General features: G+C 40.6%; 1 protein-coding gene across 1 annotated transcript in view; it reads right to left on the reverse strand.

Moving 5' to 3' along the window:
* The window catches only part of SPTBN5 (spectrin beta, non-erythrocytic 5), an 84,701-nt gene that overhangs the window by 13,573 nt on the left and 46,603 nt on the right, over positions 1 to 24,525 (reverse strand). The window contains exons 34-51 of the mRNA XM_057365865.1: positions 21,721 to 21,825; positions 20,978 to 21,163; positions 16,718 to 16,873; positions 15,887 to 16,078; positions 15,157 to 15,252; positions 13,381 to 13,499; positions 12,650 to 12,764; positions 11,861 to 11,974; positions 10,452 to 10,573; positions 9,653 to 9,815; positions 8,008 to 8,196; positions 7,152 to 7,229; positions 5,467 to 5,639; positions 4,314 to 4,404; positions 3,557 to 3,703; positions 2,142 to 2,279; positions 1,156 to 1,412; positions 717 to 903 (exon numbers count right to left, since the gene is read on the reverse strand). Of these exons, the coding sequence (XP_057221848.1) occupies positions 717 to 903; positions 1,156 to 1,412; positions 2,142 to 2,279; positions 3,557 to 3,703; positions 4,314 to 4,404; positions 5,467 to 5,639; positions 7,152 to 7,229; positions 8,008 to 8,196; positions 9,653 to 9,815; positions 10,452 to 10,573; positions 11,861 to 11,974; positions 12,650 to 12,764; positions 13,381 to 13,499; positions 15,157 to 15,252; positions 15,887 to 16,078; positions 16,718 to 16,873; positions 20,978 to 21,163; positions 21,721 to 21,825 (2,628 nt within the window). The remainder of the gene's footprint in view (positions 1 to 716; positions 904 to 1,155; positions 1,413 to 2,141; positions 2,280 to 3,556; positions 3,704 to 4,313; positions 4,405 to 5,466; positions 5,640 to 7,151; positions 7,230 to 8,007; positions 8,197 to 9,652; positions 9,816 to 10,451; positions 10,574 to 11,860; positions 11,975 to 12,649; positions 12,765 to 13,380; positions 13,500 to 15,156; positions 15,253 to 15,886; positions 16,079 to 16,717; positions 16,874 to 20,977; positions 21,164 to 21,720; positions 21,826 to 24,525) is intronic.

The raw sequence follows: 24,525 nt of genomic DNA on the forward strand, positions 1-24,525 counted from the left end.
TGCTGGAAACTTTCAGCAGGAACACTTTTTCTTCCACCTTGTGTTTGCAAAGAGACAGTGCTCCTTATTAAAGAACTATCGGAAGACAGTAGTTGTTTTATTGGTATTTGAGATGTCAGTATTCCAGGCACTGCTTTCTCTGATGGCCCATCTGAACCTTGTGAAATAATTCAGCAGCTGTCTTGAAAGGTGCCACTGGAATGAAGGTCAGCTAGCACAATAATTCCATTTTAGCTCCCTCCCATTACAACAGGAAAAAATTGGAGGAAAAATGTTTGTCTGGGAGCTCATCCTGAGACATMTGAGCAATGAGCTTTCTTGGATGCTCTTACCGAGTTTGAAATAATTTTGTTAGGGCAACTGTTGCCCAAAGAACCTATGAAAGCATGCACAAGTTTTTCAAAATCTATTTTGTATTGCAAAGGTCAGGGTTTGAACTCGGTTCACAGAGAGAGCCGGTGTGCCCACGGAAAAGCTGAGGGTGTGGCATTGCACCACTGCAATGATAAACAGGATGGCATCTCGCATGTTGCCAAGGCATGGACATATCCTTTGAAAATAGAAAGGGTAGAAGTGACCCCTGGCATCATGACTCCTGTTAGCCAAAGCACAAAGCCAAAGCCAAAGCACAGCAGATGAAGTTTGCCAGAGACAAATTGAGTTCAGTGTTCTCTGTTTGACTCTAAAGATTGTGAATCATTGTCACTTGACAYTACCTGGTGCTTTTCTTGTAGACTCTGAACAGTTGCCAGGGAGTGGCCATAATCCTTGGAGGAAGCCATGGGGAGCTTCTCATGAACCCAAGCCAACTCCTCGTCAACATCTCGGAAGAACTGGTACTGGAGTCTGCTTGCCTCCAGACTTGCACGCCTCTCCTGCAGAGGATCACGCAGTCTTTTGTATCTGTAGGTTTTAAAGATAAACCAGTGAGGACTGCAGATTGATAAGGAATGAACGCAAAACACTCTTTTCAGAACAGCATAGAGAAGGAAAGAAAAAAGAATATCCAGGGAAGAAATAGGCTGATAAAAGTAGAAAAAAGAATATCCAGGGAAGAAATAGGCTGATAAAAGTAGAAAAAAGAATATCCAGGGAAGAAATAGGCTGATAAAAGTAGAAAAAAGATGGCAGGAGATAGGCCAGGCACTCACACACCTCTGCACCAGTTCATCCACTTTCTCTTCTAGCTCATCAGCAAGGAAATGTTTCTCCCTTTGGAACTGCAGAGCTGTGACCACGAGCTCTTGCAGCCTGTCCTTATGGCCAGCAATATCTTCCTCCAGTTCCTCTTGTTTCTTCAGATGACTGTTCAAAACCACCAGATCATTGTCACTATATGGTGCTTTCAGCTCATTTTCCACACCTTCCAACCATTTCTCTGTGTCCTCTACATTTCGCTGAAAATGAAGACCCTGAGAACAAGCAAGAAGAAAAACTCTTTTAAATATTTAAGACGGACAGTGTGAGGTAAAAATCTTGGTCGCTTTCAGTAAAGATTACACACAAACAYGGRGAAACTTCYCAGTGTTCAGTGAACTCTTCCCATATAYGATGGTGGTACAAATGAAAAAGAGAATTCAGTCACGGTGAAGACAAGAACAGATCCATGATACATCGACAGCTTATCTTACTTGTGTTGCATAAATGCAGATCATGGACAGAGCGCCTTAAAAAGAAACCATTGAAAGGTAGAGCTCTGTTTTATAACCACAGATTTTCTGAGAGCCCAAGCATAACTCACAGTCATGGGAATTCATGTGCCTGGAGCTAGAAGAATGAAAAGCAGCTGTAGGCCTCTTTCTCAATGTGCGGGAGAAAAGATGCCCTTGAGATGCAGAGAGCTGGCACAAATGAGTAAACACATTTTTCCTCAGCCTCTCTCTCTGGAATCTGGATCTAAACCAGCAGCAGAAAGCAGAMTGGGGCCCAGCCTGCAAGTCCTTTTGCCTCCATAGGGATCTCCAACTCTCCTGCCAATTCCATTCAGTCAGTCCACACTCAGTGGTTTCTTTGCACTGATGGTCRTGAGGAATCACTTGGATTGTATCAAGTGACACACTTGCAGAGGAGACACATAGCAAGGCAGCCGTGCTATCTCTGGAAGCGACACCAAGAGCCAGCCACTGGTGTCCCTGTATTACCTTGTAAGCATCCTGCAGTTTGGTCCATTTATCCTGGCAACTTGCTAGCAGCTCCTCCCACAACTCTTCCATTTCTTGTAGTCTGGACTGAATGGCTTCTGGGGCATAGTGCCTTTCATAGAGCATCTTCTCCCCTTCCTAAATCAGAGGGAACAGGCACCGTGTTCTTCCTTTGCTGAATGCACCAAAATATATTACTTTTGTCTTCATAATCAGTCTACTGTCACTGTTATGAAAAGGGCCAGCTGCAACTTTCACCTCCTGACAGAGGTTGCAGAGACAGAGAAAAATCTAATAAAGACAAAAGGCTTACTGAAATTAGGGCAGAAACTGCACAGTGAGGCAAACAAGAGGTACAGCAAGAGAAACATTGCTGTTCTAGGTCAGTAGGTGTTCTAAAGAGCAGCTACTAGAACTATTCCCAACAAAGAAGGCAGGGCGTTATGAAATAATGTGGAACAAATTGTGCAAACAAGTCTTTGAAAACAGGTAATTCTACCAAGAATTGTAACTCTACCCTTTAACCCCCTCCTGTTGTGTCTGCACAAAGCAGGATTAAAATACTTAAGGAAAAAAAGGAAAGCAAAAGAGAAAAAGAAAAAGGAAAAAGAAAAAAATGAGAAAGAGAGAAAAAGAAAAGAAAAAGAAAGAAGAGGAAAAGAGAAAAAGAGAAAAAAGAGAAAAAGAGAAAAAGAGAAAAAGAGAAAAAGAGAAAAAGAGAAAAAGAGAAAAAGAGAAAAAGAGAAAAAGAGAAAAAGGGTAGGGTGTTTCTAAGACACTGGATGCAGGTGAATCTGGAGGGGGGAATCTACCTTTAATGCTTAGCAATGTATTACAAAATACAGCTAGTAAGCACTGTGCTGAAAATAAAATTAATAAACATGTAACAGTCTGACCTTCCAAACTTATCATCTGATCACAGCTTCTGCCAAATATCTGACAAATCTTGTCAGGCTTCCTTCATATCTCGCCTACTAGCATGTCTCTGCAAAGGAAACACTTGGAAGCTCTTCTTTTTGTTGGACAYATTTTATATGACTTATTAAAGTTGTGCATCCAATCGGGTGGACTCTCTGCTGGAAATAAACAAGGACACTTCTAAATTGGCATTCCCGAGGGAGATGTCCCTAAAATCAGTTGATTGAATCTTGGCTTGCAAGATGTCTGTTTCCATTACCTGCATGGTGAATATGRATAGCAAACTCACACTCAAAAGTAAGAGAGAGAATGAAGAAACAGATGGGCACAGAAAATTCTTGATGAACTAAAAGAATAAATTTCCCAGTATACTCAGAGACAACATGGACAATGCCAGTGAAGCGGCAGTGATTCCTCCTCTCTTGTTTGAGATTCCTTTAACTCACTGTCTGCAGAGTCTTTCCTCCCACCCTTGCCAAAAATCCCGCTTCTCTCACAGATTTGATGGAGTCCAGACGATTTCTATTTGCCATGATCTCTGCTTGGAAAGTCTGGTGCCTCTGCAGTTTGGTCTGCAGATTRCTTGGATCCTTCCAGCTATCATCCTGGGCAATGCTATTCTTCTCGTTAATCCAGGCAGCCACCTTTGGGGAGGGAAGAACAGAAGCAAACAAAACCTTCAGCTCCAGCCTGCCAGGCTCTCCTCATATATCTAAACCAGAGAAATAGTGAGTGGGGACCGAAATGAGTTGTCCTTCTGAGGCTCTGCTTCCCTAAACTCCTCCTGCCCTTCGTGAGGTCACCCCTGTATCTCTGATTACGGGCACTGTTCCCTGGGAATGGAGCTGTCTCCATTGGAGCAGCCCCATGCAATGAGAAAATGCCTGGACACATGAGGGCATGGGGGAGCATAGGCAAGGATCTCCCAATTTCTGACCCACTGTCACCATCTCACAAAAAAGAACTGATTTATCTCTTCTTATCTTTTTTTAATGATGGTACATTCCCTTTCAATGCATTTACTTTTTTCTGCATTTTGTTGTTGTCCAATGCCCAGTGGATCTTTCATTTACCAGACTAGACTAGAGGGAAGATGAAAAAATATACCTTCATTCTTATCCTCATCTTTCCCAATGTGATCTCATTCCAAACTCAGTTCCTTGATTCTTCTCACAGTAAATCTGTCTGGGGATTCAGATCTATGCAGCACAATATGTTTTAAGAAACCAGATTATGAATCCTATGGAATTGTACCTCGAAAGAATTCTTCAGGAACTTCTGCAGAAGCCTTGATTCCTCCAGCAGACGTCTGCGAGCAGCAGCATTCTCCAGTAGTCTCTCTTTTCTGAGATGAAGACAGATGTGTGAGGTAAAAGTCATGGAGTGAATTAGRTAGACAAGCATTTTCAAATTTCACCTCTAATTAATTTCACTTCTAAAACACACAAAATCCTCCATTTTCTAGGAGGGAAATGTGCCTCCTAGAGATCCCCTCGATCTGGGCTGTCAGAGAAGATTCCCAGCACACTATTGGGAAGATTGCTAGCAGATRAATATGTTTAAACTACATACAAATTCTGTATATATGATAACTGCATCTAGAAATCACCATTATTGCCTTTCAGGGTTCAAGAGAACAGAAACTCAGCAGGTTTCTTATATGGAAATCCTGCAAGTATGATGGTGTTTGTCATGATTAAAACAAAGCTACCATCCTTTTTATCCCCCCAGTTTTGAACCTGCAGCACTTTATTCGTGTTAATGCAGAACTGGGATATTGAAAAAGCATATAAAACTAGATCATATTAATAAATCAGTATGTTCACTTTAACCATAAGGRAATTCCAATCTCTTTTCATAAATTTACTTAGCTCTTTTAATCAACCACAGCAGTGAATACAACTGCTTTTACTGCCAGTGTTTGTTTAAGATGAACAATATGCAAATTGCTAGTACGAATAAAGTAATTCCTAGGAAAGTAGTGCAAGGTCTGATCAGAAAATTTGCAAATGCCCTAAGGGATAATTTGAGCTTAAAGATAAACCCCATTAGAGCAGTGAAAAGCAGTTGCCAAGCAAATGACCTTCATGGATGGTGTTTAATGATAATGGAGTATTTAATAGCATGGCAGGCCTCTTTTTGCAGCACTGTCCCTAAGGCCAGGCCAGAATGCAAAATTACAGAGGAAGTGTCTTTTCCTGAATTCTGCTCCGTCTTCACTTAATGGCATTTTGGAAGCCTCCTAATGAAATATGGCCAGTTTGGGGAGACCACAGTTCAAAGCACAAAGCTGGGCAAATGCAAACCAGCTTATAGTTCTCTTAAATAATTTAAAGACACTGATCATGTGAGAAGGGTCTCCTTGCAGAGGAGATTGGTGACTGACATGGAAAGGGTTTGACTTCACCTCCTCAGAACAGCCTGACATCTGTTGCTGATATTTTCTGAGTCATAGTGCTTGTTCTGYGTTAGCTGCTGAGAAAATGAAGCCATCTCATGGATTTTCTCCATCTGAGCTTCCAGGGCTTTTTCAAACTGYGTGTGTTTCCGCTGCAGGCTCTCCACACTAGACACTGAGTCCTGGATAGAATTCAACAAAGGGAAGTTGCTTCCAGTCAGAGTTTTTCCATCCACAACAACTGATAATCCAGAAGGTAAATGGCATTTATCCCACATTTGCTAAATAGCTGTCAAGAAAATTTATTGTTCRTTGGAATTGATTGGCATTAATCTGACACTTGGGATGTAAATAATGTTCCATGCAAAGTCTGAGGCCATTATTTCAGTGCTGGATGCTTAGCTTCTCGTGGCTATTATTGTGCTGCATAGAACACATAACTTCTCAAGAATTAAAACATCAGCACCTAATTTTGAATCAGTCTTAAGACAGATACCAYGTTGAAAGCAAATGTGAGATGCCAAACTGAAATCAGAATTAAATAAACAAGTATGTCGCAGAAAGAGGTTAAAATTAGAGTCTCAGTTTCAACTCATGGAATGTGGAAGATTTCAGATCCAGATTTGAACCTGAGGACTGGAGTTTGACATTACAGTTAATCTGGAGAGAAACACTTCTTGTCATGTGTGTGAATCYCAAGCTTAATGACTCAGAGTTCTCTTTTCAGCACCCCTCTGCACTTTAATTATAGAATCAGTGGTATTCAAAATGTTGTGCCAGTAAACTCTGCTTCCCCACTGTTCTAAAGGAAGCAATAAAGCTCACATCAAATGGGTCAGAAAAAAATCTAAACTTCTGCATGCTGACATGAGCCATTGGATGGGAAATTACACACAGAGCATTTTCTGCACATTGCTGAGCTAAATATGATTGGGTAACTCCTTCTAAGTCTCATAGACTGTAATGAAGGGACTGTAAATACATAACTCCATGCTGACAACTGTAGAGGCAGACACCAGTCATGGGCATTTTATGGTTTCCGTACCATTTGTACCAATTGTGTGTACACTGAGATGTCATCTCCACTCTGAGATGTCATTGTAGCTCCTGCAGAGACAACTAATTTAGTAGCACTACCTCTACCAGGTGCAGGATGAGCTAAGTGCCAGAATGTATATCCAGCATCCTGCACAGGTTTTGCAGCCCAAGTATCAATCTGATCTTTCAGTTATTGCAGCCTTGCTGATACCTGTGGCAGGTGATTTAAAGCTACATTGGGTATGGCAGCAGTGACAGCAGTGTTGGCTGCCACTCTGCTGGCAAATGTATTTGGGTCAGATAAGACAAGCCAGGCTGAGCAGGGCATTGAGCAACCTGGGCTGGTGGGAGGYGTCCCCACCCATGGCAGYGGGGGTGGAACTGGGTGATCTTCCAGGTGCCTTCCAACCCAAACCATTCCAGGGTTCTGTGTTTCTATGCAGTGTCATTTCCTGCTGTAATCAGAGCATCTGGATTACCCTCGGKGCTGAGGTTCCCACCCTGTGTCAAGTGTCAAGGAAAGAAATCTGATTCCAAACCACCAACAGGGCAGAGCAGCCACTTCAGATGGAGAAAGAGCACAGGAAGATTGAGAGCACATCACTGTACTTCACAGACTGACTGCAGAGAACACTGCCATTTCTCAGAGCACATACCCCCAAGTCCTCATTAGCTAGGAAAGCCTCTTTGCTGCTGAGCCAGCTCTCAATCTGTTCCACGTAGCCATAGAATTTCTGTATGGGAAAAAAAACCCAGTCACAAACATACAAAATGCTGAAATGCTGTAAAACAGAAGCTAACCTGACTTCAGCAGAGTACATTGAAAAAAGCAAACATTCATGGCTATTTCAAAAATCAACATAATGTATAAAGAAGCATGGAAAATGCCCATACCATAAGATTTAAGTTCCCTTATATATGAAGATTTCAGATGGGACTAGTAGTCCAGCTCTTATTTAAAGTATTTGACATTCTCCATCTCTGCTTGAACAGATTTTTTTTCAAGAGAGATGACTGTTACAGGGAAGAATTTGTGGAAAACTGCAGCCAAAATAGTACTTTTATTAGGAAAAAAAGCCAGGAAAAAATACATGATTTTGTCCATGCTAAGTTTTTTCTTCAGTTTTTTTTTTTTTTTAAATACTTGTCTGGCTCCATGGTGTTTTGGGAAGGTTATAGAATTTGGAAGACTAGTGATGTTGCATTATAAKTATGTGTCTTTTTCCAGATGTATGAGAGTTTGACCAAATTTTGCTAAGTTTTACAGTCTTTGAAAWACATATGAGCACATATTCCACAGAAATTCCTATGATTTGTAGAGGTACAATTTCTCAAAGTCCTGTCACCACTGCATGTGCTTGGCCTTCMAGAAACCAGAAATATAGGTTAAACACTGGGTATTATCAGCACATGTTTCATCCTACCATCTCATAAATTTGCTGTTTGCATCCAGAAAAACTGCCAGCGGCATGTGTGTTCTCTCTGGAATGTCTTTTCACTCTTTTCACTCACCTGTAAATCTTGTGCCTGGAACAATTTTATATATTGCTCTTGCCACGCTTGGATCAGTTCAGCCCAGGCTTGCTGCAGTCTGGAGAGGCTCTGGTGAATCTCAGGGGTTGCATAGTGACCAGAATTGGCAAGTTCTTTACCATAGTCGCTCAGAGAGTTGAATCTTTCCACTCGTGCTTCAATCTCCTCCTAAAATACATTACTGAGGTTGATGTCAAGGGTTTATGAAAAGCCAGTTATTCGGAATACAAGCCTTGAGGGGAAGAGTTTGGCTGTAACTTTCCGRCACTAATATTTGTACGGAAAATCGCTCATTTTTGAGCTATGTTACTGGAAGAGCACAGCGTTGCCTAAGAGAGAATAAGTCTTTACTTTACTGGTCTAGGAATAACCATTTTCCTACAAATGAAAACTGGGATTAAATTAGGAACAGGTTAGAAAATTCTGAGATATAAATGAACACAACTTCAAACATAACARCACACTCCCACTCCCAGTCTTCCAACATAAAAGTGGTTCTTTTAAGGAAGTGCCTAGAATTTTTCCTCTCCTGAAATATAAGTTGGCACCATATCTTTACATTAAAGACATGGTTTTCTTTTATTTTGTGGTGTTAAAATGAAACACATTTGACTTTTGCATCTGGTCTGAGGAATGAGTTATGCCCATATACTGAATCCTGAAGGTGAAAACATAACAAGCAATTGTGACCYCTGCGAACTGCATGTGGAATTTCTAATCTTGAAATGCAATTTGTAAATGAAAAGAACTGTATTGTTGATATTTCTAATGTGACTATTCTAAAGAACTATTAGAAAAAAACATAGTTAACTCTGTGATAAGAGAAAGCATTGTTAAAATAGATGACTCCAGAGGAGGAGGGGATTTCAGGTACTTCATACTGAATTAAGGTTTAGAAAATTAATCAGAATCTACAAATTGTACTAATAAAGGGACCCACAAAGCACTGGACATTAGTCATGATTCTGGGAAGATGAATTTTAGAACAAGTAACATAATTGCAAAGAGAATGTAGTACAATAGCTGAAAGATATCGATGATTCTTGGGGAAAAGTGAAATATTGACTTTTTTCCAAATGTTAATTAAAACATCACTCCTTTTAGAAAAGAAACCAAAAGTTTTAGTCAAATTAGCCACCAAAAGATTAGTAAGGTAATTATTGCTGGGATCTGTAGTGTTTCAGAACTGAACGTGTAGCACCAATCCATGCTAATTCACTTTGCTGTGTGAAACAAAATGCTGTTTTTATTTTCTTCCCAGGTAAATTAAGTTTGCATGAAAAAATTTAGCTCGAAGCCAGGATTAAGTGRCATTAACTTTTTTGGCAMTCTGAATAAGGAGATGAGCAGTGARCCTGGTGCGAGACTGAACCTGTTTTTTAGKCTTGGGCAGCAGTACAGGTGAGAGCTCATGGGGCTTCTGAGCCTTTTTACAAAGACACAAGCTGTCAAACAGCCCATGAGACTGTTTGTCAATATGTGGGTGACTTCTGTCCCCAGCCTGGTACTGAAAACAGTTTTTCTGCCACGTTATTGACAGATGTGTGCAGCAAAATTCTGCTACAATTAATTTCCTTGGGGAAGATTTCCAGGGTGTTCAGTGGGAACCAGTGACCATACTTGCCTTTCTCTCCTGATGCTCCTCAATCATACTTTCAGCTTCGTTGGTGCTTTTAGGCAGCCCAGCTGCTTCCATTAAAGCTCTGGTGTTTTGGGCCCAGTCSAGGATCTCCTTCATCTCCAAATTAAACTTCTGCAACTGATACGAGGCTGCCAGCTTCTCCTTCCTGCCACACAAGGTGCAGCTCAGCATTATCTGACACACAATTATCTTGTTGCCTCTCCCACCCCATTTGCAGAGGAAAGTATCTTAACAGAAGTCAAATAAAATTAATTCAAGCTTTCCCTTAGAGTTCCTAGGAGTCCTCATGTTAACCRAAACTCAAGAGATGCACACTGCCTTGGAGACAACATGCTCACTAATTTTTCAATATCTGTTCATTAACACAAGAAAGGCAAGAAAAGCCTTTATAGCTGATACTTACAGCAATGATTGCAGACCAGGTTTAAGGCTTTCTTGATTTGCAAAGATTTAAGATTAAAAATATTTTCTAGAACCATCCAAAAGTAAGTCTTTCACAAAGGCTTTATGATAGATTTAATTTGATAGTCTGAAGGCATTTTAATAACACTATTTAATGGGATAAACCACAAAAACATTGTATTAATTTTCCCACAGTCACATCAGTGGAACTTTTTGTTTATCAAGTCACACTTATTCCAACRCAGGTGTCTCAGCTGCCTGTGTAAACTTTGTAAAAATTCCTTAAAAACTTTTAAAAGACCCCTGGCAAGGAGGTATTAAACCCCAGGGAGCAGCTTTGCTCCTGCTGAGAGATATTCAAAGCACTCTAAGCCTTCACCTTTGTTTGGCCTGTCCCTGCAGTCGTARCCAGTTGTTTTTCATCTCCTGTTGCTTCATAGTCAGTTTGTCATTTATGGATGGATTCCTTGTGGAAAGGCGGAAAGATTCCAATTCCAGWGGCTGGGAAGAGATTTATAGTGGGGTAAATTTATGCCAAATACTTACATTCATTCCTGAGTTTGCCTTTCAGGAAATATAGTTCATTTTAAGAGCCCAGCTCTCAAAGGCAGGTAACTAAATTACAATAACAAAATATACAAAGGGATATATAATACCCAAAAAATACTACACATACATTTGTGAGCAAACATCCATGTGAAGAAAGATCTGTGGGCATTGCTTTGCATGCACAAATGTTAAATCACACTTAAGAAAACAGTTTTGCAGAATATGGACAAACAGACAGGAAATTAAGTGCTAATTGTAAAATAYATTAGCAGTCTAATAAGCAATAATGCTCACCAACCTAAGTCTAAAGTTGACAAGTTTCTTGCCAAATCCCATCAAATCAATGAAAAGAAAGGATTTTAATTATGTAGAAAGGAAAATATGCCAGACTGGTTTTAATTATTTAAAAAAAGTAGAGCTTTTATACCAAAAAACCCAAACTCAAACCTTGGCCATCTCCCCCTACAGCCTTGCCAATGCCTTCTAGCATCACCCACATTTCATATGAGAATCAGCTAAAAAAGTCTCAGCGTGTGAAGGAACCCCACATATTGTCACTATTTGCATATTRCTGTGACAAAATGGTTTTTCTTATTTTCTTTATGAAAGGATTTCACACTGGCCAACAGTGAAAAAACATGAGAGGGTGTCATAGAATTTCTACAACAGTGGTTCAACAGAATATATCTCTTTTTACTAAAAATATACAAAGGAGCTCAGACCCATATTTAATGCTCAAGTTCAGTCCTAAATGATGCAAATTGATGATTTTACAAAAGCCAGAGTGGCTCAGGCAGGCAGTTATAACCCAAAATTCCTCTTTTTGATGTCTATGTCAGGAAACTACCTGCAGTGTRGCATTTGCATTTAAGTTCTGAACAGAACTAGAGTTGTGATTTTTGTTCAGCTCAATGCAGAAACTGGGGGCAAGATGGAGTCCACACTTTCCAAAATGTATAGAACAGTCTGATCTGGCTTGTAGGTGGGGGACAGAGAATCAGATAATGTTAAAAAGGAACTTTTCTTCTGAGATTTGATGCATTGGGAAGAATAATATTTTATAAGATACAATAGGATTAAGCAGCATGGTGTTTTCATGAGTAGAAATTTATGCTGCACTTGCATTGCTGAAAATTCCTACTAATCAATCTGAAGAGTAGCAATGATTTTTGCACTGTATTTTCAAGAAGAAAAAGTTCAATTTTTTTATAGTATCTTCTGTACCTCCCCACTTCTTACCTCCATTTTGGACTTAATAACACTGATTTCTCTCTCCATTTCTTCGTGTCTTCGAATCAAGTTTTCCACACTTTCCACATCTTTTCCATAATCCAGTGCTTGTATCAATACACTCTGAAGAGGGCAACAGGATAGCAAATGGTGAAGATGACACAAAGCAAAAGGATCACATCTTAATTATTTCCAAGGTTCTACTCCTTCACCTCTTTGTATTGCCCTCTGAATGTTCTTATTTTCTTTTTAAATATCAGTACAGCACATTGTCTGCTGTCATTATTGAGATGAAACAAGAATCCACATTTCTTTGAACAGTCATAATCCAGCTTTAGGTGCCTCTGGCCATTCACATGTAAAACAAGGACAGGCATGCCTCCCTGCATTTCTCAATCTTTTTTTTTCCTTTATTTTCTTTTCATATCTCAAACCAGAAAATGATTTCCCCATAAATTGTGGCACAGAAATTTTCAGGTGTGTATTATGAAAAGTTAAATTAACCCTCAAGATGCTAAGAAATTCAATCCTATAAAATGAAGAAATAATTTTTTAAAAGTTGTTATAAAAATTTCAAGCCAACAGTTTTGTAACCTTAAGTAGTACCATTTSCCTACTGACTTAYAATTAAATAAATRTAATTACTTACACGGATGAAATAAKTAGCTTTTATATAGCTTTTTTTTTTGTTAATATCAAAATTATTATCCACGACAGCCATTTTTACCTCCATTTTCCAAAAGAATAAGGTTAATATAATGATTTTCCATTTCAGTTAATCAAAATTGTAAAACTCACCTTTTCAGTAATTCTTTCTGTGATGTCATCTATTTCTCTGATTAAGGCATGAATCTCTAGGGCTCCTTCTAACTTCTTCCTGTATGCATTCAGGTTACCATGAAAACTGTTCCACCTTTAATTGGAAATAATATTTTAGAGATGCATTCCAGAGGTAAGGATTTGCACAACTGAGTTTCATGATGCTCATATTTAAACAATTTAGGTTTTCTGAAGTGCCTTATGTATTGATTCCCTATTCCCTGTAATAGAGGGCACATCACAGGGATAAAGCATTAACCTGAGAAGACTGCCTGGTTGCATTTATTCCATGTCTCAGGATGGTGAAGGGGTTAAAAGCTAAAAAGTACTGATCCAGTTTCCTTGAACTCTCAATAACCTCACAAAATATATCTTTATGCTTTTGTTTCTTAAATAGTGGGCTGTGAAGCAGCAAAAGCACTAGGCAATTCACCAGGACAATGTGTGAAAAGATGGAAATGTGTGTCAAGTGATGTGAAACAGAGTATTTGTCCCCAAGGCTAGAAACATGACTTTGGCACTTTGGGTTAAAAATCCTTCTAGCTACTTGCTCTGGGAGTTTGGAAACACAGCTCCAGTGTCTGATATTTGGTAGTCATTATATTAGAGAAGAAAATAAATGTTCCAATTCCTCTGTTTTTCTCAGTCAATGACACCTAATTTTCCCTTCTTGTTTTTGCTTCACACAGAACATCTGAAAGCACACTCACTTCTCATTGAGCTGCTTTCGGCGCTCATAGATTGTCTTTGTTTCCTCCTTGTTCTGCCTCTCCAGTTTCATGGCCAGGGCATTGATAGCCCTGATGTGAGCATCGTCCACTGTCGACTCCTGTAAAGTGAGAAAGGGAACAAGGGAACACCTTGTGTTCAGCACAATGAGTGGAAATTCTGGCAGCCATYGATGCAGGATGATTGCTCCCTGCCCTGATCTCAGATTTTTCTAGTGGACTTTTCAGACTGGATGGAACTCCTGTTATCTGCAGGAGTCATGTTTAGAGTGCTACAGGAGCAGTGGCTACAAGCTGAGAGTGTCTATGACCAAGAGTTTCCTGTGGCACAAAAGATCTACCTTAGTTTATGGAAAAACTTTCCGATTCAGAGGCTTATGCTGCCTAGGACACTGGGCAGTTTCTGCCCCATTAATCATTTGGCTGGTACAAGCTGTAGAAGAGCCCTTAGCTCACAGTCAGCTGGTGAGTACAATGAATGTATCTTCAATTCAGTAATTCCCCGGTGCTGAAGCCAAGTAATTTGGCCCTCTGTCCAAATCCAGTGTGAATGCACTGCCATGGAATTCTGCTGGGCTCTGGGATAGGGAGCTCAGGGTTTTTCTCTCCAGGGTCAGGCATATCTACACTGCTACTTTACACAGAAGAGGGTTTTCACCTTCTGCTATTAGGCAGCAAAAGTAGAAGATGGGAACTGCCATAACAGAAAGCAGCAACATGGTAACAGACAAACAAAGGGTAAAGAATACTAGGAGACTTCATCATAATAAACATCACACCCAAAGTCCTAATATRCCTCTTTCCAGCCCTTTCTCATCATTTCCAGACTAGCAAGTCAGCACAGCAGTCTTTCCTTACACAGATCTCTCAGTCCTCATCTGCAGTTCACACAGAGGGAACAAGAGGTTGCTGTGAATGCATCCCCTCGCTGTATGGCCTCACAGCTCTTATGGTGGGAGCTGAACTCATGACAAGGGGGCCCAGCTTTGGTTCCCCAAGGGTTCCCCAGCTTTGGTGCCCAAGTCAGCACAGCTTGCTGGGGGCAGGGGAGGCAGCTGGGGAGACTCAGTGCCTTGAAACAGGGCCAGAGATTCAGCACTGAAAGGTGAAGTGTGCAGCTGTCTTGTCACATGGCTGCTACCCAGAGTGTAAACCATTGCTCTGTGTCACTAAATGTCATTATTAATGTTGTGATTCATGGCTAACCACATGTGCTGTACAAACAAAGGGCCACCAGATTTACCTGCTTAATTTGGATGAAGAAGTAGGAGAATGAAACTGTTCCTCAGGAGGAGTGAAATGGAGAAATAAAGGATGGAAATAGAGAAAATAGTTTTGTTTTTTTTTACAGCCTTGTTCATGGAAGGCCTAGATCAGTTTTCAGATGCAAACAAGCATGGCTGATAGAACCATTTTTAAACCACTTTTGGGTGGAAATCACTGTGACTGTTCAGACTGCATGAATCAAACAAAATTTGCTCACTTTCAGGCTCGCACAGCAAGTTTTGCAGTCACTTAATGCAGTCTGAAATGTTAGGTTGTGTCATGAGTRCCTGACAGCTCTTCTCAGACAGCTGCAAAGCAGAAGGCATAATAAGGGACCATTTTATCTTTTTTATTGACTTTTGAGGTAGCAATGCTTCCCATCACCTGGATCTTACACCTCCTCAGAGTACTGGAACAGTGCTTGCTAACTGAACTGAAAAGTTAGCTGCTGCATGCAGCCACATGAGGCAAGGCATGGAAAACACCTCTTACCCCTGATGTTGCTCCACGGAACTCATTCAGCTTTTTCTTGAGCTGCAGGCAGTGCTCGTAGTCATTTCCCACATCACCCACATTAATCATGACCTCCTGGGATATAAGCAGCAAACAGGCAAATATTTAGGAGAAAAGTACAGGAACACAGCAACCCCCAGTGCTGATGCTGATGCAATGAGTTCTGTGATGTGTCTGTAAATCACTGTTTCACTGCAGCTCCTGAAATAGTCTCTGCTGTTCTTCAGATAATGATGAGATATAGCTCCCATGCCCTTTTCGATCTACTACTGGCTGTGGAAGCAGCCTCTGAATGAAAGTAACTCTTCCTTCACTCCTAMAAAGAGAAACTTTCAGACTTGATGTACAGTGAGAGTGAGGGCCAGCTGCCAAATGCTTCAAGTCACTTCCATTCTAATCTGCTATCATTTCTCTGTCTCAGTAGAGACATGAGACAGCCACAAATAATCRCAAATTCTTCATGTGCACTGGAGAAGATGTGCTAGAGTTTACTGAGAAGATATGCTAATATTGCACAACTGACTCTAGTATGGAAATTTTTAGAATTTGTCGAATCATTCCTTTCATGTTGTTTGCGGAACGTGTCATGATCCTTCCAGATAAAAACCACTACGAAAATGTCCTGGAAGATGACACATTTATCAGAATGTCATTGCTAGATAGCACATCTTTAGGGTGCTGCTTGGGTTAAATACTGAAATGCACTTGCCTTCTCTCTGATCCAGGCTTCCACCTGGTCCACCTTCTGGAGAAATTCTAGGAAGTCCCGACTGTCCTCCAGCATTTTTCCACGAAGAGCAACAGCTCTCTTCAACTTCTCCCAATGCTCCTGYAGCATGCGGACTTGGCGACGGATCTCTCCTGATTTTGGGTGGCCTTTTGATACCAGGGCTTCTCCTTTCTTCATGTTGAGAAGAAGAAATTAGAAACAGAAGTTGTCATTAATTTTTAATGGGATTACCATGTTATATGACCTTCCTAGGAGGACTCTTTCACCTTCCTAACCTGGACTGAATGATAGGTTACTAATACAAATCCTTATCACCCAAATGATAAAGCCAGCTGGAAAGCTTTTACTTCTGGAGGGAATCTAGAATCATAGAACACCAGGATTTGAATATTCCCCTGCCAAGAAAGATATTCATGGAATGGGAGCACCAAGAGATGTATTACAGATGCCTGTGCCCTTTAGCTATATGATTCACCCAGTTCCAACATGAATGTTCACAAATCAGGCATGAAATCCTATTTGCCTTTTGTAGGAGTAATCACGTCAGGCAAGGTCGAAGTCAGTGATATTTTCCTTTTGAGGCTATAAGAAAAGATGGAAACTCCCTGGATAGAGCAATTAATATATCTCCCTGCTGTAAATTAACAACATTATATTTCCATGGCAAAGCAACTGGGTTCTTGCCACACAAGTAGGATAATTGACGCAGAAGTGACTAGCAAGCTGCTTATCCTTTACATTTCATCAATCTGTCCTTCTCTGCATGAGCAGAAATGATCTGTAAAAGCACTAACAGAGTGAGAGGGTTACCTTGTTAACAGCTGTGATGATTTCTTCATTTGCTAGGATCTCTGCCTCAAAGACCTGATGTTTCTGCAGCAGCTTCATCTTGTCCTGCAGGTTGCTGGGGTCTTGTACGGAGGGATCCTCCAGYTTCTGCATGCGCTCACCGATCCAGTCTTCTGCCTGCAGCAGGGAGAGTCACCTGAGTTAGGACAACAGCTCCCTGGGATCCTGGGGCCTCCTCCCAGGACATGGCATTGCTCTGTGGACAGGCACATCTGTGCCTGGACTGGGCAGATCAAGGAGCTGACACCTGGGGTGGCCCTCCAGTTTGTAAACTTAACCTTATTCAAAGCAGGTAGGAGTGAAACTAATTTTTATCTGACCACAAGAGCAATGAAAAATTCCTTGAATGCCTCAGATTTCATTAAAAGACATAAACAGAATATACAATCTTCTAGATTCTAGAGAATTCTTGAGCCTTATCATGGTATACATTTAAAATGAGATGATGATCGCTTTAGGGCTCTGAGTCTCGTGGTTTCTCTGCCACTGACCCACCTGCAAACTGGGTGAAGATTCTTTAGAATTCAGTGCCTCACCTATGAAACAGCACTAACATTTCCTCATGTCAGTGGTGTTGTGAGACCTAAATGGAAAGTGCAAAGCAAATAAAGGTTTACTGAAGGGGCCCAAGCACTAGTCTGATTATTTGAAAGGAAATAAAACCTATTTGCTCTTACACTTCATGAAATTCAAATTGTCTGGTAAGGAATATCAGATACAGAAAAGCAGGTGATCTGTGAGAGCTAACAAAGCAAAGGTTATGTGTTTCTCTTAGGAAATTGGATTTTTAAGGGGATTCAAGTATGCAGAATAAAATGAACAATAGGATAGCAATTTTCTTTAAGGTCTGCTGAATGGTAACTGTTAGCAGTGAAGGAAATATTTTCTATCATCAAAACACTGGGAATTGAACACTTGACATAACGTTGTAACTGATCCTGTTGTCCACAGAGCACTGAAGTAATGTGATGTTTTGACAACACAAGAGCTGCAAATTGAAGGGCAGCTTTATTAGTTTCAAAATATCTTGGCTGTCCTTGTGGAACTGGGCACTACAGGCACACAAGGCTTGTCAGCTGGAGGATTTTCTCAGGTAATTAATGATTTGAAGTGTTGTTTCAGCTGCTGAGATTCTATAAACAATAACAGAAATAGCTTTCACCAGCAGCAYGCTCTCCAGAAACTCTTTCCCTCCAAAGCACAGTTAGAAACTCAAACAGGCCATGTCAAACTTGCCCAGGACTACACACTGTCATCTGCTGCTTTCATTTCTGATGCCCTTCTCGATGGCCTCCCATTCCCAGCTGCACATCAGTGCTTCAGTGTCACTGAAGTGACTCTTCATTCAAATAGGAGGCTCATCCATACAGTTAGAATGAGAAACCAACCGAGCCCCAGGGCACAGCCACTTTAAGGTCGATTTCTCTCCTACTTTTTAATTAGAAGCAGCGGCTTAATGACAGACTGAACATCTGCACTCTTAGTGGCTTGTTTATTTTAAGGCTTGCTTCAGATGGCTCTGGAGAGTGAGRGATCCTTCTCCTGGCCTCGTGCCCACATTCAGATGTGAAGCAAAACTGATCTGTTTTCCCAAGATCTTTCTATGGAAAGATTTCATGGTTGTCTGGAGAGGCGTTTTTACTTTATTGAAGACAACAGTAAGACTAGTGTTATACTTGGTATAGGCACAAGACCAGATTATTTCTATAATACTCATTAAAAATATGGACACCATCAATTTAGAAATTTACATTTTCAAAATATCTATTACTGTAACCTCCTGAGCACAAACTGTTTGYAAATAACACTGATTTTTAATGACAGAAGTATTTAAAGAACATAAAGGGATGTGCCTGTCCCAGACATCTAGAGATAACAACTRCTTCTTTCTCTCACTCCCCTGAGATTAAGATGTAAATGGTTTTTTATTCTTATGTACAGGGTGAAAGGGAAAGGAAGTACTGCTACTATGATGAGCAAGTTTCAGTCAGGTTAAAACTCAGAGCCAGCTTCAGAAGTCAAAACTCTAAACTTTATAATATTTCTGCTGCAATAATTTAAATACACATATTTCTAAGCAGCAGCTTGCTCWTTTGCCTTCCACATTAACACTCAGCTACAGGCTTTTTGGCCACAGGGTAGTCTGTAAGGCTGAGTTCTTTGAGAATAGAAAAGCACCATATTTCTACTGCAGAAGGATRTGAGTCCTGTTTTGTTAACTGTGTGTGGTCTCTTGAGTTAATCATTGCAGGGTTTATGAAGAAGAAAACCCGAAGTACTATGTCCTGCAGCAGCCAGCCTTCTAAGCAGAGTGTGATGCTGTTCTCTGTCCCCTCATCAGTAATCACAGACTGTGTTGTCTTTGTGCTAATGTGTGTAGTGCTCTATGTAATTGTTTCTAGAGAGTTGCTAGAAGAATTTTAATGATGACAGTCATCACTCATTTCTGMTGACACAAAAAATTCTGTTTGATCAATAGAAATTACTTAACATGCCTGCACGAGGAGAGTTTCCAAGGGAGTGGGACCTGAGCTGTGGGTCTTGTTCTCTTGATAAGTAAGAATGAGCAATGACCTCACTGATTTCACAGCTAAACTCAAAACTCATCTCTGAATTTAACATCCCAGTGGGGACTATTCTCATATATGAACTTGCATGCACCCAGAATACAATTAAAATCAAATTAAACATGCCATTCTATCAAAAAAAAAAAAGAGAAAGAAAGATGTTACTGTAAGATTTTTGGTTTTTAATACCTTCATGACATTCATATTCTGCAGCAGTAGACTGCAATGATTCTACATTGGTGAAGCAAATTAACATGTAATCTGAGAGCAAAAAACTCCCCAAAGAACTCTTGGCTGAATTTATGTGGAGAAAGTGGATGAGAATAGGGAAATGTTCCTCATTATGCAGGGCCAGATCTGATCTGAGTGTGTGATTCMAGAAGGAAGTGGGACCCCAACCCAAGAACTGATTTGACAATTACAGAGAGATGACTATCTAATGGGTTTATTGTATCTCTAGAAGAGCATTGATACTGTCTCTAYCAGAGAGGATTTTGGCAGTCCTGTGAATTTTTGGTCAGAGGTACACTGCTCTTTTGAAGATATTTGCAGTGTGCAGTGCACCTCCAGTCCATCCACTCCCCTCTGCTAGTGATAAAAAACAAACAACAACAACAACAAAAAAAAAAAACAAACAACAAAACAGCAAGCATATCTCTGGCTTTGCAATGTAGCCAAGGAAGATGGTATTTAAATGTCTGACTATTTGGGGATGGGTAGGTTCCAAATATATTGTGATTTAAATGAAATTTTAGCAGCCTTAGATTCCTTAGATTACTCTTTCTCTAAAAAAAAAGAAGAAAATAATAAGAAATACATTTGTCTGTAATCAGCAGTTGTATCACAGGCATTCATTCTCCTGTGGTGACAATCACAATTTCACCTGTGTCAGGACAGGACACGTCTTTTTCATGGGCTGGGAGGTGACCAGCACCTGCAGCTTTTCCTTAAACCATTGAGGACATTCCATGGGACACAGAAAGAGTGGATCCCAAACCAGCAAAAGTGCTTGAAAACATGTCCCTGGGTCTGTGTGCTCTTGTTTATACCAGCACAGCTCTCTTGTGCTGCCCTTTGAAAGGCTGACCTAGTTTGTCTTTCCAACAGCAGTGCCAGAGCAGAGCTACTCAGTTACAGGACTAAGGCCAGAAGGAGAGACAAACAGAGACCAGMGTGTCCTGCAAGGCAGTGCACAGGGGCTGAAGAGCTGTGCTGGTTCACAGCAGTGTTTTGAAGGCCTTCAGTGAACTTCCAAAAATAAAGCCTGGTGTCCAGGCCATAATGCTTTCCACTTTGTGTTCACCCTGATTTGAAATATATTTTCTTTCCCACCAAAGGAAAAATATGTTTCTTTGCATTGTAGTAGCTTGCAGTTTTTCGTTTAGTTTTTTTATTTTAGCAGAGCTTTTGATGAGTAAAGTGGCTGTAGTGGGCACAATGACACAACAACAGTATACTAACAGAAATGGCATTGGAGCATCAGTTTGCATGAGTGTGGCTGGAGTTAGTAGGAATTAGTAGAATTAGTAGGTTATCCAGGAATTAGCAGATTATCCATCCACCTAATAAAGTCTGTCAAGAGGGAGTCCTTCCTCCAAGAAAGGCAGGCATTTCCTCTGCTTTATATTCCCATCCTGGCCTAAAACCCTCTTACCTCTTCCAAGTTTTGGTAGAAAAGTGCCAGAAGAAGGGCAGTCTGCAGCTTCTCTCTCCTGCTCTGGGACAGATCCTTGATCTGCCGCTTCCTCTCGTGAATGGCATTCAGYTTGTGCTGAATCTTTGGCCCTTCCAGTCCATCAGCCTTTTCCAACCTACTTGCCTGTTCTTGAAGAGACATCATCTGAGGAGGCAACAGACCTGAAATTACTTTTAGGCTTCCAAGTGAAAGAAACAAACCCAAGCTCCTTTCCATAGATAAAAGATTCTTCTTTTTTCTRTAATGAACCAAGAATAGCAGGGACAAGTTAATGAGCATTCCCTCTCACCCTGAACTATGTTACACCTATGACATTACTGTCACTGGGCTCTGTGGTTTGTTTTAAGAGCTGCTGTTTTATTTTATGCAAACAGCAAAAACTTCTTATATCCATAACACAGTATGGTCTGCTTTAAATATTTCTTCTTGTAAGTTCCACTCGTCAGCTTACTGAGTGATTTTCCTATCTGTTGCAAGACAACACAGGCAGGACTTGAGCATGGAGTGTTTTAACAGTTGTTCTCCAATGCTCTGCCTCTTATTTCCCAAGGCTTTCCCATTTTATCAGGCCTATCATGCATTTCATGYCTGTCACCAATTCAATGTGTTATCATATTAAAAAAAMCCCCAAACCCCCATATAKAAATAATTTTAGCTCATAGAATTCGAGCTGGTATAGTATTTGTTGTTGATTTTTTTACCTTCTCATCCTGTGATGCCAGAAGCTTCTCAAAAGCCTCATGTTTCCTCATCAGTTGCTCAACTTCATCTACAGACCTTCCAAGGTCACTGCTTTTCAAATAAACCTATAAAAAAAAGTTGTTTTTATTTCTCAGTGCATTAATTATCCCATTATCTTGATTCATGAATGGGGGAAGAGATATTAACTCTGATGCTGAGACTAAACTTGAGAGGGAGAAAGAGGAACAGGAGGCAACCAACACTGGAAATTAATGAGTGAAAGTCCATGGTCTTGAGCAAGAAGGAGAAGCATTAACAGGTCTGGCTAAGGAAAGTGACCTGTCAGTCCTTATCACAATCACTGGGTCACAAGGCAGTGAATTCCAGAGGTCTAAGCTCTCCTTGTAATCCCAAGCAAGATCACTGTCATGTCTGACAGATGTCCATGGGATTCCTTCCCAGAACGTTCCCATAACAGAGATTTCACAGCCTCCCTGAGTTATTCCAGTGCTTCATTACCTCAGCGATTTGCAGGATTTTCCAACTATCTAGCTGGAAAATGCATGGCTATCACTACACCTTGTTATGTACTGCCCTCTTCATCACACTCAGAGATCATTCCTTTTTCATTTGCTTCAGCCTTGTACAAGTTTGTAGAMCTTTGGCTTACGGGGTTTTTTGTCTTCTCCAGGCTAGAACTACACTTATCTGATCAATCATTCCACAACAGCTGTGTCTTTTTGATTCTGATTATTCTTATTGCTCTGCTCTGGGTTTTCTCCATTTCCATTTATTCTGAGACTTGATGTATTAAGTGGCAATAAGCAATAAGGCTGCCAGAATGAAGGTTGCGAAGACAGCAGAGCACCTTTTAAGCTACCATCTTCAGCCTGTAGAAGTGCTTATCTTTTATACAAAACCATGAACTCAAGTTTACCTTGCAATCTACTGTGAGCTTCCAGAAACTTTTCAGAACTGCTGTCAGACCAGCTTGTCCCCATCCTGTACTTCTGCAGCTGACAGTTCTTAAAAATGTAATAGCTTGCACCTGTACCAAGTGCACTACATCTGCTATTTTTTCAAGCCCTCTTTCCAACTTGTCTGCATTAATTTTGTTTTCTGTCTGTTCTGCCAGTCTCTAATGCAGAAAGACTTTGGTCTAAAATAACAAATGTAGTTTTAAGGAATCTGACCTCTGCACCTTTTAACACTGTGCAAATGTGCACATTTTCCAACTAATTCACACACATCTCGAAGGCATTGCAGCGTTCCCTTACTCTGATCAGCTGTTAAGAAAAATGATTGCCCAATTACTTGTCCCATATATTCTGTTATACCTAGTTTTGCCAAATACAAATTAATAAAAAATGTAGTTATCTACTATCAAGAAAAAAACTATGCTTTCCTGCACATTGGCATGAATTAATTATTTCTATTGGATGTAATTCCCCACAGGTTTTTTTTCTTACTCAGTGATGAGACAACAGCAGGACAAAATCCCCAATTTTTTGGGGACAGGCTCTGATGGGACAGGAGGAAAATTACCTATGGAGAGGGTTTACACTCTAGTGACTATGGCTGGACAGACTTTGGGAAACTGGACTGCTCTGAGGGATTGCACTTGTAATGTGTAATCCATTTTGTGAACTCATGGAATCACAAGTATTTGGACAAGTATGTGAAATTGCAATCAGTGACTCTGTCTGGGTAAAGTGTAATTAACAGAGACGAAAGAAGGATTTGGGATCAGTGATACAGTGAAAGAATTAAGAGGTAGGAAAGAAACAGAACAGAATCAGTGAAATAACACAACTGCTAAGTTTCAGAAAAGGTCTAGTAAAGGACTTGGGTAAATCTCTGCTTTTAAACCATAGACGTGTGCAGGAAAAATAACATCTGGAGGGATCCCTCTCACTCTGCAAAACATCACAGTCCTGTAGCAGTCTTACAAGCTCTTTTTTATAACAGGGAAAAAATATTCTTTGGCAGCTACTTTAGAAAACCAGTCATGATATTGATTCTCTGCACTGAAGTATTGGAGGACTGTTTAACCCCACGGGGCATCTTCTACAGGAGAGGCTTCCCAGGTGTGAGCACATGAGCAGGGCAATCCACAGCTGCTTGTCAGGGTCTGMCTGCTCTGACAGCCCCTGGATGGCCCCTGCTCCTGTCTGGGGATGCCTCTGAGCCTCAGCCCTGGCCACCAGCCCTGCCTGAACTGYGCTGAGGGGAGATCTGAGCTCTGCCCTCATCACCCTGGACAGACCYCACATTCAATCACCACCTTGCTTTGATCTTCAGCAGCTTGATTGACTTTTTTACTTKGGCACCACTCAGCCCTCCTTGGTGACTGCAGATAAGAGGACTGACAGCCAGACTTGGYCTGTTGTTCTGGTCCATTTTTGGGGAGTGAATATTTTGCATATACAGAAAAATGCAAAGATAAATATCATGCCCTGGCCAGATTCTCAAACTGCTCCATGCTAATCCATGCCCATCACAGTAATAGCTGTCAAGAAGAGAGAAAGGCCACTGTACAACAGGTCTAAGTTTATAGCAACCCATAAATCACCAGAAATCTAAAGGAATACATTAATGCCTCTGCTGTGCCTCTGTGTGTTATACACAACGCTCACCAGAAGGCAGATACTCTGTCATTTAAACTGTAATCCTTTGATCCACCCTACTCATCAAGTGTATGAAATTATGAGAGAGATATTTTTTAGAGTGTTCTTGGAGTTGGTTTCCTCTTTTGAAGAAAAATGTGTGGGCTCCAGGTCTGTCTACTGTGATGCTTTATTAGATCACTTATAATCGCGATCTAT

The sequence above is a fragment of the Malurus melanocephalus genome, unplaced genomic scaffold, assembly GCF_030028575.1.
Source record: "Malurus melanocephalus ecotype Western Australia unplaced genomic scaffold, MMel_1.1 scaffold_2, whole genome shotgun sequence".
In the NCBI taxonomy this organism is placed as follows: Eukaryota; Metazoa; Chordata; class Aves; order Passeriformes; family Maluridae; genus Malurus; species Malurus melanocephalus.